The sequence below is a fragment of the Myxine glutinosa genome, chromosome 10, assembly GCF_964187855.1.
Source record: "Myxine glutinosa chromosome 10, kmMyxGlut1.1, whole genome shotgun sequence".
Classification (NCBI taxonomy): domain Eukaryota; kingdom Metazoa; phylum Chordata; class Myxini; order Myxiniformes; family Myxinidae; genus Myxine; species Myxine glutinosa.
In genome coordinates, this window is record NC_136270.1 from 5,637,115 (window position 1) to 5,651,681 (window position 14,567).

Genomic DNA, 14,567 nt, shown 5'->3' on the forward strand with positions numbered 1-14,567 from the left:
AGGCCTAGTGCCCTCCCAACACCCCCTACCAACCAAGCCGGAGTGAGGACGCGCACTTCCCGCGCCCGCCGCTGCTGTTGTTGTTGTTGTTGTTGCTGAACCGTGAGGAAGAGCTGCGGGGAGGTATCGGGAGGTCCTAAACTTCCTAACGGTGCCATACAATCACATTCTGGTGCCACGAAGGGTCAGAATTAATGGAAACGAGTCCTTAACTGACATAGACTAATAATAACTAGCAAGATGTCCTATAGTTGTCTTACATGAGATGCGGTGAACCTGGGTGCGACATTTAATGGGGGAAATAGGGGGAGGTCGGGTCTACAGAGTGTTGTTTACAGAAAATTGGACTAGGAAATGGGGGATTGGGGAGAGTTGGGAAGTATTGAGGAAATAGGGGAATATTTACAAGCGGATATGGATGGATGTAAATCCCATATCCGCAACAATATCTTTAGATCTCATTTTCTGAGTTGTTACTTCCCACCATCCTTATCCCACCATCCAAACAAATTACTTCCCACCATCCTTATTTCATAAAGAATTATCTTTTCTTGCAAGAAGTCATTTGCAAGCTTGGCCTCACTTGAAAAGTTCAGAAATCTTTCAAAGTCTTCACCACCCATAATTTTCAACTTCCCATGTATCGTATCCCCCGTTTTCAGGTGCTTAGCTGCAGCAGCTGTTAGTGACATTACCAAGAGGAGCTCCTTGTTCAGATCTACACCTGATCTCATGTGTTTTGTCCACAGTGCTTGAATGAGTGTATTGATCAGGTATGTTTTCCCAGTCCCAGGATCACCACTGATGTATAAGCTGAACTGTTTAGCATCTGGCATCTCAAGCAAGTCATCAACTATTTTATGTTGTTGCTGATTTCAAGAGTTAATGTTTCTGTTTAGCTTTTGTCTTTCTTCAATATTGACTGATTTACCATCATAAATCCTTGATGATGCCTTTTTCATAAAATCAAGAATTTCCTTATTTGTTGTTTCGTCTTTAACATATTCACTTGGTTCCTCTAGTTTATCATCGTCAGTCATATCAAAATTCTCAAGCTCAGCCAAAAGGTCCTTATTTGACTCAAATTCCTTCCACTTATTATCAACCTCTTCGTGAACGTCTCCGTATTTACTAACTATGCTGTTTCTCTTTCTGATTGTCCCCATGTCAAGACAAGAATGCCAGCATTTGATTCACATATTTCATCCTCAACATCAGAATTATCCTCCGGAATATTGTCCAAGTTATCTTCTTTCTTACACCGATTATAAATGTCCTAGACACTTGTGAACTCTGCCAAGGTAAAGTTCTCAAGTAATGCTGGCCTGTTTTCATAATATTGCACGATATTTGGGTAGAATATGTCGTCATTGTCACCAAGATCTTCAATGTTTGCTTTTAGCAGGCCGTCTCTTTTAGCAGGTGTAGTAGTGTTTATAAACTTCTGTTTCCTTGAGAAGGCACACATTTTGTATCCAACAAGATGGTACATGAGTTCCTGGAGTGACACTTCTCTTGTATCATCAAGTTCCTTCCCAAGCTTCTTTAGGTTCACATCTTTTGAGTCTCCACTTCTAGATGACTGCTCCTCAATAGCTTGAAGCAACTTGCTTTGTCCAGTCTCGGCTTTCAATATATACCCACAGCAATACTCTGCAACACTAAGGATCAGTAACACCTTTAAAAAAAAAAAAAAAACACCTTTAGAGGCCATTTTTCTCCGCAAAGTGGGGGTTGGCCTTTTTCGGGGACCGTGGTTGTTGTTGTTTTTAGGTCCCCTTTTTGAAGCAATGTTTTACGGCCGGATGCCCTTCCTGCCGCCAACCCTTTTTGTCGCCTTTTACGACAAGCAGGGAATTACCAGTGAACTGGTACTCAATTAGCCGACCTCGGAAGGATGACAGGTTGAGTCAACCCCCCTGGCGTTAATTCAGCGATCGACCGGGATTCGAACCCAGGATCCTAGGATCCTAAGCCGGCACCCTAGCCGCTAGCCCAACACCAGGCAACACCAGGCCGCTAGCCCAACACCAACACCAGTTTCGGAATCGGGTTAGTGAATGCTAATGACTCGAACTTCGGGTTGCTAAAAACCGCTCGGCAACTAGACCATCTAAAACCGGGGTTCGAGCGGGAGTCCCTCCCATGCTTCACGGTCAGGAGTGGCACTCAGGTCCTTGGGACTTTTTGTCGACCAAATACCCTGGCTGCTCCTGACCGGAAGGAGCGTTGGGACCCCCAGGACTCACGTCGGTCAGTCGCGGACAAGGGGATTAATCCCCCCTTCTTAAGGAGGAAGGCCGACGTAGAGATCCGTAACAATTGGTCGAGATCCGTAACAGATCCGTAGAGATCCGTAACAAACCGTAACAAGGTGATCAGTAACAACTTGAAAGTCCATATTTGCGTTGTCTGCTTCTAATAGGTTTGGATTGAAATAATTAATGAAAACATCTTTGTATGAGCGTTCGTTAGAAAAACGTGTAACTTCCTTTTGGTAACAGTTGACCTTGGAGCCTCTAGGTAGACCTCATATGTCATGCCTAACCTAGCCAACGTTTCAGTAAAAGTCATGGCTAAAAACTTCCAGCGAGATTTAGATCCATATGTTTGTCTCAAGATGTATTTCTTTATCTTGGTGGCATTGACTTTAGCTCTCTTTATAATTTCAACAGGTGTATCTTTGGAAAATGCCTCGAGCCCTGTTGTCCTCATTATGGGATATTTTGGGAAACCAAAGCAACATACTGTTGGTAAAAGCAGCTCCTCACCTTTCTCTTTTCCATCTATTGCACCATGACCTTCTGTCTCTTTTATTATAATTAATTTCTGAACTATGTTCTCGCAGGTAAAAGTATGGTTATGTGTTTTGGTATTTTGCTATTGGATTATTAATACCAGTGTTGTCTGATTTACGTTCCTTAGCCGTCTTAATTACACTCAACCTTCGGCTATCGCGCCTAATTGGTACCGCTATCGGCGCGCGTTAGCCGAAATCGCGACAGCCGAACTGAAGAACTTATGGTAATAATTCTAATTGGTGCCAGGACCCCCAAGTTGACCACATATTTAACCTATTTTTGCCACTTTTTTACCAAGTTTTTCTACCATATAAAGAAACATTAACATATAAAGAAACATTAAAACAAGAATCACAATATGTAAATAAAAATACAATGGTAAAAAAGTACTTTTTTACCATTTTATTTACCTTTTTGGGGTCGATGAGGGGCTTAGGTGGTTGGGTAGGTTCCGAGGCTTGGGTGGAGTCTTATTGACCACCCCTACGTGCCTCTAACTCGTCCAGGATTGCGTCAGCTGAGCACCAGAGAAGCCCTCAACGTCAGAGGGCTCTTCAAAGACAGGGCTGTGCCTCGTTGCGATGACGTAAGAATTCGGTGATCTGGCGTTGGCGGAGGGAGTTGACGTGGGCGTGATACTGCTCCTCGTAACCTGCCAGTGCCTTATTAATAAAGGAGCACCTTGCTTCGCTGTTGATTGTTAAATCTTGTTCAAGGAGGTGGCGTAGCTGGCAACCCAAGTCTGTCATCTTCTTGATGTCGGCCATGGATAATCCCTCACGCCTCACATTTACACCTTCCTAATCCTCTCCTGAACTGTCCTCTTATTGTGCCACATCATCTTCCTGAATTATTTCAGCGACAGTAACTGCAGCAGGCTGTATCATTTCTCGGATGTCCTCACCAGTAGTCTCAGCAAAACCAGCTCCAGGGATTTGGCGTGCCTCTTCCGCCGCTGCCTCTATTTCTGCCTCAACAGTCTGTGACGTACCTGGCGGTCCTCAGGCAGACCTTCCAAAATGTTACGCCAGGCATGATTGATAGTGGCAGGGGTAACATTGTTCCAGCAGTCTACCATTAAGTCGATAGCCTGTTTCACATTGTAGTTTTTCCAATACCGAATCACTTTTTGTTCTACCTCAGTATCCCATTGAACCATGTCCTCATCCTCATCCTCACTGTCTAGCAATTGCTGGATAAAGGCAGTGTCTTTAGTTGCCTGCGGCATCTTCCTAAATTGCCGTGTGGAATAGGACGCCTTCACAACTGATATGACCTCCTGATCGAGGGGCTGGAACAAGGAAGTCGTGTTTGGTGGCAAAACTTGACCTTCACATTAGGATGCTCGGCCCTTAGAAGTGGCGAATGTCCAGGGGGCATTGTCGAGGAGCAGGAGAATGTTAAACCTTGTGTTTTGGGACTTTGTTACGGGTTCCTCACCGATCTCCTGGTCTCGGTAAACCTCCGAACCCCGAGAGGAGCCCCGGCAGAAAAATATGTTATTCTGTGTTAGAAATCAATAGTGAAACCACACCAATGATTATAAATGAACAGATATTGTATTAAAAATCACACACAAGAATAACGGTACAACAAATGGCAATTAAGAGTGCACTCTATATACCTTGTCGCTTAGGATGGTACCATCACTAAAGTCAGATAACTCACTGTGCTCCCAGCGAGTGAAAAGGACACTCCTCAATGTCCCTGTAACCTTTTCCAAGGCGAAGGTGATTCGCTCCAACGGTCATCCAGTCGAAGTCCTAATCTCGCTCTCCAGTCGAGAGCAACTCAAAATTCCCTCCCGACTTTCGGTGGACCATGCTCGCTACGGAGCCTCGACGTCACGCGTCTTCTCCGACTTTGCTCGCCATGCCTCTTCCTCTTCTCTCCCATCGTCTTCCGGTTCGGTTTCCGGTATCATTTAAAGTTAGCCTTTTTAACTTTAGATAACTGTTCATGAATAATAAACCTTTTGAGAATAATAATAGTACATAATATCAGAAATATGTCAAGTGGGTGAAAACCACAACAACGGAAGTAACGAATCCGTAACAACTTGCAAAAATCCTCAACCTCGGGAATGAATGCCTCCTTGAGCCAGTCCTGTGAATGTTTGGCTGACATATACCCCTTCTTTGATGTCAACCAGTGCACATTTAATTTGTTCATGTTGCATCCTTTGTCGGCCCTGGGTCTTTTAGCTCGATGCACAACTGTGGGTTTAAGGCGGCATGTTCCTGACTCCTTCATAGTGAACAGCAGGGTGAAACGCTCCTTTATGGCCTTCCTTCCACGAACTTTGGCTGACTTGGTAGTGATAAATGTTCGCCGAGGCATTGTTTTCCAATAGAAATCGGTTTCGTCCATATTTTAAAAAATTGATCGGGAGTGTACTGGCCTTCATCGATAATATTTTTTAGAGATTTAGGGTACTCACGGGCTGCAGACTTGTCCCCACTTGCCACCACGCCAGATATCTTAACACTTTTCACTTTATGACGGGACATGAACTTATCTACCCACCCTTTGGATGCAAGAAAGACTGGAGGTTGTTGCACACCCATCTTACGAGCCAAAGCAGCATAAATGTCCTTGGCAGTGTCCATAATTTCACGAGTATCAATCGCCAAGTTTCGCTTTGCTTGCCTCTCCAGATATCGTCCTAGTAATAGTTCTATCTTGAGGAGCAATTGACTATGGCTTCGCATAGCTTGGGCACCTGCTTCTGATGAGGGAAGATTCATATGGGCCTTGATATGGTCATGGTTTTGGTAAATACCTCGCACTGTTGACTCATTTATCCCAAATTTCTTTCCAACACTTCACTTTGTTTGTTCTGAGCGTAAGTTAAGTTCTTCCTCTTCTTGATTTCCCTTGCAGGTGCCACCGCATTACGCTGGGCAATGGTGGGAGGACGGGGTCGGGGTATATCGGCCATTGTTATATCACAAAAGAAGGTTTGGACACTGCTATTATTTCACTCTGAGGCGATGCACACTTGAATGGCGCCGGGCGGCCAATCACAGCGCCCCTGACGTCGTGACGTCGCAACCAATCAGCACGTGAATCACCCCACGCTCAGTGATGACGTAGCACCCGGACTGTTTGAATTTTTTCCACCATGTCCAGTGCGCTATAGCCCGTATTTGGGGCGCAATAGTCGTGTGTTTGTGCAGTTTTCTAGGTAGCCGCGATAGCAGAGAAACGCAATAGCTGAAGTCGCGATAGCAGAGGGTTGACTGTATGCTGTTAATGAAGGTTAGGAAACTTTCTTTTGAAGACTCTGGTGGAGGATTAACTGCCTCATCAGCCAACCATAGCACACAATGGGCATGCATACTTTCTCTTTGCTCAAATTCAATTCTGTAAAAATAGTCAACTACCTTGTACTTTCCTAAGCCGCTATGTTTATGTAACGCCTGCAAAAGTGTTCTAAACCTTGTATCAAAAAGGTGGACAACATCAACTGGGTATTTCTTCAGAAGCATATACTTCTGTTTTTTGCTCAAGCCTTCAACTTCCTGGATTGCCACATGTTTATTCTGATCCTTTTCTCATAATCAATGCCTTCATTGGTTCTATCCAGTTGAGCTCATTTGCACTCTTTGTCTAAAAGCTATGAGGAGATCCGGTTTGACGAAGCATGGCAAAAAGATTTTCTTATTCTCTTGGAAATAGGGTGCTGTACCTCTAACATTTAAAAAATATTATCTATCAAGGACATTTTTTGTCAATATCCTTGATAGATTGCTTTGTATATTTAGTTCTATCCATTTTGGTCTTTCTGAAGAATGTTACATGCAATCTCTTTATTTCAATTACTTCTTTGACATGATAAACGAAGCAAATATACAAATAATCATTACTGCATGGAAAGTTGTCTTTGCTCCTTCAAATATTATTTTAGTCATGCTGGACTTTGGGCGATATCGACACCCTGACACACACGTGTAATTCATTGAAGTGTATTCATTAAGCTTTTCTTTGCAAAATGCAAAGCCTAATAACCTCCGATGTTGATTCTGAGCTCTGTCTTTCAAGTCTTTTTGTCTTTTCTACCTCAGTTTCTGTAGCTATCCGTTTTTGATCATGAGATTTTTGTTCTTCTAATATTTTGCTTTTCTCTACCTCAGTTTCTGTAGCTATCCGTTTTTGATCATGAGGTTTTTGTTCTTCTAATATTTTGCTTTTCTCTACCTCAGTTTCTGTAGCTATCCATTTTTGATCACGAGGTTTTTGTTCTTCTAATATTGTTCATTGCCTCCACTGTTTCCTCACTTCTAGACTTCCTTTTCCGAGTAGCTTCCTCAGATTGCTTATAATATTCCTTGTTTATTCCTTACCTTGGCAGATTTACAATTGCATATTTTTTGCACTTCTGACGTGAATGTGTATAAATGAACTTCTGAGGTGAATGTGTATAAATGCAAATCACGGCGTGTGTGTTTGTCTGTTTGTACGAGAACGAGTGCATGCGTTCGTCACCGGTCCTCATCTCCATCTGCAAGACTAAACGGAGCCCTATCCAGTCCTTAAGCATCCATCCCCACTCCAGCGAGGAACCACGCCACGTCTCCCCATCCTTGTTCTGTTTGCCTTTTCACCATCCCTGAAGTGGCCTCCATGGTATGCCTGTCCTAGTCTCTTCCCTCTCGATCTCATTAATCTCAATCTCATCCACCTCGGTCTCATCCTTTGATGCTGCCAAATTCAGCACGACATCGGATCCCACGAAGCCCGCACTCCCTCGGTCTCCTACATCCTCAACGGACAGAGCCCTGCAAGAGGAGGTCCACCAAATATTGCCTCCTGCCCAGGTCTTCCCAAGCTCAGGCCCTCCTCCCACCTGGGTCCGCCTAATCTTTGGCCCTCCCATCCGGCACCCGAGCTTTCCAAGTTCCATCAAGCTGCAGGGCCAGCCCATGTCACAAACGCATGTCGAACGGTGTGATACCAGGCATCCATCCCATGCACATATTTTGATGATGGGGTCGAAAAAACCCAGCAACCTGTAAAGCCAGGCCTTGTCCCAGACGATCCGCGCGACTTCAGGCGTCGCATCACCTGCCTCCCACCCGGTTCCGCCAAAGCTTGGGCCTTCCCATCCGGCACAGGCTCTCTAAGTCCCATCAAGCTCTCTTGATGATGGGGACGGAAAAACTCAAGTCATAAGGCCAGGCCGCGTCCCAAACGATCCACACAACTTTGGATGTCACACACGCAGCTTTCTGCTTTGCCAAAGCTGTGGTGCTCCTTCCATACGCATGTGATATCGGGCACCCCACGCACATCTTGTCTCATCAAAGCTGCCATTTTCGGGTCAGTCCCCACTGTCTTTTAAATTTATGTATTTGACGCAGGCCCTGGTCCTCTCCGTCTCAGGCAATAGGGAGTCAGCACAAAATCATGCCGCCGCCATCGCCCGTGTGTGCGAGTGCGCATGTTTGAGTTCAAGTTCGATATAACTTTGTCTTTTCTATGGTCGACCATTATTCAAAGAAATGTCACATGATCATTTCTTGTACATACTTGTTGGAGTAACATCCCTACATTCTTTGGCATTTTAAGAAATTGTTTTTATTGTGTATTATGTATTCAGTCATTCATTCCATTTTTCTATTTATTTATATTCATTCATGAATTCTCTCTCTGTGTCTGTCTCTCTTTCTTTCTCTTCCTTTCCTGTTAATTTATCCCATTGCTGGTTGTGCCCAATTTTTGCACTGTTAGCCCCTGCCAATTTAACCTTGCTTTTCCATAAGCCTTGCTCTTGTAGAAAATAAAAAAGTGCAGAGGAGTGATTGGTTGCTACATTATTGATACATTTCATGAGTCAGGGAAGACCGTGACTGGAGAGACGCATGAAAATAAGGGGGAGTTCGGGTTATGAACATTACACGAGCATGAATTCCAGACATTTTTGCGTTTGACGTAATTTTCTGCATTTAATTTTTTTGTGTGTTTGGGCCTCTATTCTGCACAACTAGCAGGGTATGCACCCTTGTTCTAAAGTCACCTTGTTCTAAGCATGCAACGTGCTCTTCTGACACATACCTTTATTTGGGCGGTGTATAGGCAACTGACAGCTACCTCGATTGCTCCAAAAAAAAATAATAAAATAACCCGTGTTACGTGCATGAAGCAAAAACATGCCTACTGCTTATAATTCAAAACGCCTCAATGCACTGGAAAATGTGGGGACAGGAATACTCTACTGTAAAAGGTGGGGACTTGTAATACCCCACATATTACCCCTTGTAATACCATCGTCCCACGTGGAGGCGGCGCTACATGATTCACATTTTCATAGAGAATTTGCGACCATCATCCCCTCCCCTCCCAAGACCACAGGCAAAGATAAAAACATCTCTATACATTAATCGGGGTCATGCTGATCCTAGGTAACAAGTCTGGATGTAATTGGGCCAGAACTACAGGAGGGGTAGCATGACGATCAAAAACACAAACACTGGTCTGTCAATTATAGTGAGGATACACTTGCAAATGCTGAGGGAAACATGTTGATGCTAATGGCCTCAAATAAATAATGTATACTTTGATCTTCCCTTTCCTTTCTCATTCCATATCCCCATCATCAAAGAAGAATGAAACTCTGCCGTGAAGCAATAATAATGCAATGTTGAGAAAACAATACTTGGGGAGATGAACTATTAAACTGATCACTTGGGAATGTCCCTCCCTATTCGACCCACCCCTTCACCTCCGCCCCTCTTAACCTCCCCTTCTGCCCCTCCCTCTCCCTCCTCCCAACCTCCCTGGCCACACCCCACCCACATAAGCAAAAATTACCTGCCTGCCTAATTTTACTGCAGATTTCTTTCAGTAGTTTTAAAGCTTGTGCTCTTGGCTATAGTTTGTGTTGTATATCAGCAGTGCTCAAGATTAACTTTTTTCCTGCCTTGTAGGTTTTAGATTTTCCATGTCCTTTCAACCATTACACCTGTCCATCTATCACCTGGTGTTGGCCTAATGGTTAGGGCGGTGGGCTTGGGATCCTAAGGTCCTGAGTTTGAATCCCATTGAATTAATGCCAGGTGAGGTTGACTCATCCTGTCATCTTTCCGAGGTCGGCAAAATGAGTACCAGATAACTGGTTATAGAGAGGCATTGCATCAGCGGCAGATGCGCCCACTGAAAATGATGCAACCAGCAGCCGCCGGGCTGCGCACGAACCACCCACCTGTCGTACCATTCATACTGCGAGCATGTGGGGAGATCAGTTTATGTTTCTTTGACGTTTTTGTCGGCGTGCAGGTGTGGTCGGGTCTAAAAAGATTATGTTGATCACTGATATAATCAGTGACTTTCCACAAAGAAGAACTGTTTGAGGTCAAGATGTGTCAAGTTTAATAAATTTTCTCAGTGGTAAAATAGATCTGTCCACCAGATAGGTTTATTGAGATTTTCACTTATCCAATGGACAAAATTGCCTGTGAACAGTCGGACAACCGATAATGTCGAGCCCTGACATGTTTTGCAGAAGTCAATGAAACCATCTTGCATCACTATCAAAGCTTAAATAAGGATACTTTCAAATAAATGCAAGTTTCCTTGAAATAACTCAGAGTCAGAGTGGATGCGCTAACCATTACAACACTGAGTCTGGTCTGAAGTGATAGCTGTGGAGACCAAGAGATGCTGAGATAAATTGTTTACACTGAAGATAGTTCCAGATTTGCCCAAAAACAAACTGTTTATCTGAACCATTGTTACATTATGAAAAATATTCTCCAAATCAGTTTGCAGGTGCAGATTACTAGCTGTTGAATGAGTATGTAGGGACTGTAGGGTGACGTTTTGTAGGTTTTACAGTATGCTAAATGGATTATTTGGATACCACCTATTGTTTGCAAAATGTTGGACAGAACGTTTCCGTACCTACAGCACTACTTCTCTCTGTGCCTTCAACAACCCCTCATTACACCCCTCCCCTGATGTCTGTAAATTGGGGATCATGAGAAGTCCAGTTTGCAGAGGTTATTTGCACATGACAATCAATGCCCCTTCACATCCATTAACGGTGTAAAACCCCTCAACGTCTATACCCTCCCTCTCGGCATTTTCTACATGCCCGTGTCCTTCCAACCCCAACCCTTTTCTGTGACCCCTCTTCAGGGTCCCTCCACATGATGTCACTCTTTCTGCTTCACCCCACCCCTTACACACCCCACTCCTCACAGCTTCATCCTCATTCCTTCACCTTGCCCTCTCCTCATCCCACCCCTTCCCAGCTTCCCCCTTGCCCTGCCTCCTCACATGTTTTCTCATCCCCTTGTCCTGCCCTCTCCCACATCATGAGACCCTCCACACCAATAGCTACCAGCTTATAAGGCAGAACATTAATGATAATGATGGATATTTACAAATACAAGTTTAACAAAATTGTCTTTCCTAGCCAGTCTATCATCTATGGAGTCTTTTCTGTCTCAAGCATCACTGCTTCTTCTGTGGTGGCACTGCTGGGGCCAAGATTGTCTATGGTCATTGGAGGGGCAATCTACAGGTAGGCAAAATGTGGACGCGTTGAGATATTTTGGACTTGTGGAATTGGTATTAGATTTCTTGCTTCCCATCTCCCCTCTACTCCCCCATCCCCCTCTTTCCCCTTTCAAGATCATCATAACACTATAACCCTGTACACACTTTTTCCCTTGTCTTATTTTGGACAAGCGAACATGTTATTGCAAAATATGGAATTGTTTGTTGACTTCACTGTTTGAGTTGACAGATGTATGGTAACTGTGTTTTGCTTCCCAAAAGGGATGAACAAATCGGCTTATTAGATGATATTTGGAAGTGTATACATTTTCTTTTTAAAGAAATGACTCCTTTCATATTGGTGCTTGTGCAGTATAAAATAGAGAGCCTACAAATTTGTGTCTGGTGGTAGGAATGTCCCTGGAAATATTATTTTAATATGACACTTTTCAAAAAATGACACCTTTTTGGAGGCAAAGCAAATGGGGTAATTCTCTTGAAATAACAGGGAGACAATTAATTAATGGACACATTTGGCTTGGTGATAAATTTTTATTTGGACAGTAATAATTCAAGATACCAGATTTGTAAATTTTTTTAACACAATGTGGAAATATTGTTGACACACATTTCTTCAATTTTTTGAAAATAACCGATGTCAGATAGCCTCCTTTAACAGTTTGTTTGTGTTTCACAGAATGAAATACGTAAGGGTAGAGCATGGCGATTGCGATATATGACAGGTTCGACGATATGTTCAGCCTGAACGGCATATAAATGAAAATGGCGGTGTGTGAAGTCAGCCGTTGTACGCCGTAATAACATCACAGAAATAATCATAGACACAGACGTAATCACACCACCCATGTCATGTGATCAGATCCTCAGCTCTGGTTGGTGTACGTTTGTGAGGGGCATAATACATACATACATGTCAGATCAGTTCGACCGAAACAGTTTCTTGTCGAGTGTTACAATCGCGGACGGGTCGCTACTCTTGACACACGATACTCGGCTTAAGATCCAGGAATTTGGAATTTGTTCAGGGTGCTGACAAGAGTTCGCCTACACTTTGTGATGGACCAGGGGATATTTAACGTCCACCAACTAATGCTCGCACATGGGTTGCCCAGTTTAACGTCCACCAGAGGGACGGCACACACATTGATGCCTAACCCTGCCTGCGAAACACCGGTATGACACTGAAACACCGGGTGTCTTCACCACATGACAACTTTTGCAGACTAAGAGCCGTGTCTATTTCCTCAAGTTTTGAATATGATACAACGTGCCCTAAACGATTTAATGTCTGAATTAACTCGACATTTCCTGTCAATGATTTTACCGCGAAAGGTAAGAGAACATGCTTAGGTGGTTTTTCCCTGCCGTTCGTAATTTTATACACTAGGTCTTGCCCAAATGAATTTGCCAGTCTCTCTACCATCTCTGAATTTGAGTTATTGCCTCTATCTCCGGTCAGTAGTGTGCAGAAGAAACTTTTAACAGGCTCGGGAACACAACAGTTCTTTATTTCAGTATCCGGAGGCCACTCCTTACTTATCTCCTGCGATCTGACAATTTTCCGAAGTTGTAAGGCTGCTTTTGTCAAGACATTGTCTTCCTCCTGGGACGAGACGATGTTGTATTCCTCTCTCATGGAAAAGTGTTCCTTTGCAAGCTGGTCAGTTTTCAGGCTTGCTGGATAAACCAGAAGTTTACCGTTTGTTTCATTTACAAACCGGAGAGTTTCCCCAAACTCTTGTTCTAGCTTTCTGCGTAAGTGTTTCTTTGTTAATGGTTTCACTTCTTTGATGCCATGAGCAAGAAGACTAGTAGCTAATTTGGATGTTAGATGTGTCCTTGGAATGATATCTGGGTTAAGGATGAAGTCATTTTGAATGTAAGAAAACAATTCAATTTCTGCCTGCTCTAATGCATTAGCATACTTAGTCTCAGGATCATCAATGTCTTGCCGACCCCCTTGAGACAATTCATGATCCTCCTTTGTGTAAAAACGATAGCAGGTGCGGTGGTAATGAGCTTCTGCTGCCACCAGTTCTCGATCAAGGAGGGCTAGAATCCTTGTGTCCTTTTTTCATAAAGCAGCATCCCGTACTGTTTGGTCAGCGCGCAGCTCTCGACATTGCACTAATCGTTCTCTTGTATTTTGTCCTTTAAGATACTTAACCTTCAGACAGAATATACACGTGGCATCATATACTCTGCCCGTACTAACGCTTTTTCTCCGCGGCTGCCTCGAAAAAATGTCCGCAGCAGATTCTTCCTTCGTAGTTTCTTTTTTCACTTGCGTCCAGGTCTCTTTTCATTGTAAAAAGACTCCGACATCGGCGATGATACCGTATTGGGGGAATTTCCCCAGCAGGAAGGTCCTTTGCTAAGTCCAAGACTGGGATACATTTTCTAATAGTTTCAGCATTCAAAAGCGTTTCCCATGACACTAGGTCCTGTGGCGATGTGAGTTTGGCGCAAGGGTCTTTTTCATTACAGTTTAGAAGACAAACGGCAGTGGAGTCGAGCTCTCTTCGGTGGTAAGGTAGGGCCAGCGTCCATTGTTTCTTTGACGTTGTGACTGTTGGGTCATTCTCAATGAAGAATCTGTGATAAGCAAAGCAAAAACTTACTACCCAATGCAAATAGTGTTGGGTTATTATAAATTTCTTTTCAATATTTCTCGTAATTGTAAGCTTAAATCTTGGGCTACAATTGTTGGAACGTTATAAAGAAAACTAAAGGTGAAACATACTCATTAAACCATTTAAAAGACACCATGAAAGAAGGAATTGATAACATGGAAAAGTTGTCCAATTTAAAACTGAATGCACAACAAATAATGATTACTCCCTCTTCCTAGACCTAAATGATGCAATGCACAGAGAATAACACATGTTGAATTAATTAATTGAATTAATGCTGTTAATTACACCTTTCTGTTTATATTATGACATGTAAGGTTACAAGATGCAGCCTGTCTTCGATCTAGGAAGTTGTCCTTACAATCTTACCTGCATTGTTTGTTCGTATGTCAACTAGAAGATGTGAAAAGATGGATTACATTGATGATCAAATTCTCAAGATGAAACTTAAAACAAAAGCTTGAATATTGCCATCTATTGAGTAAACTCAAAACTAAGAGGCACATGTGTTAATTTGAAACCCTGAAAATCATAAGCAGATTTTATGTCAATATCACATTTATAAACCAAAATGAGTCAATAAAAACATCAGAATCGTCTCACACAGCCT

At 43.2% G+C, this 14,567-nt stretch overlaps 1 protein-coding gene across 2 annotated transcripts in view; it reads left to right on the forward strand.

Annotated features, from left to right (window-relative positions):
- The window catches only part of LOC137433492 (UNC93-like protein MFSD11), a 290,101-nt gene that overhangs the window by 193,052 nt on the left and 82,482 nt on the right, over nucleotides 1-14,567 (forward strand). For both annotated transcript variants that reach the window (XM_078785282.1, XM_078785283.1), the window contains exon 4: nucleotides 11,221-11,328. In XM_078785282.1, the coding sequence (XP_078641408.1) occupies nucleotides 11,221-11,328 (108 nt within the window). The remainder of the gene's footprint in view (nucleotides 1-11,220; nucleotides 11,329-14,567) is intronic.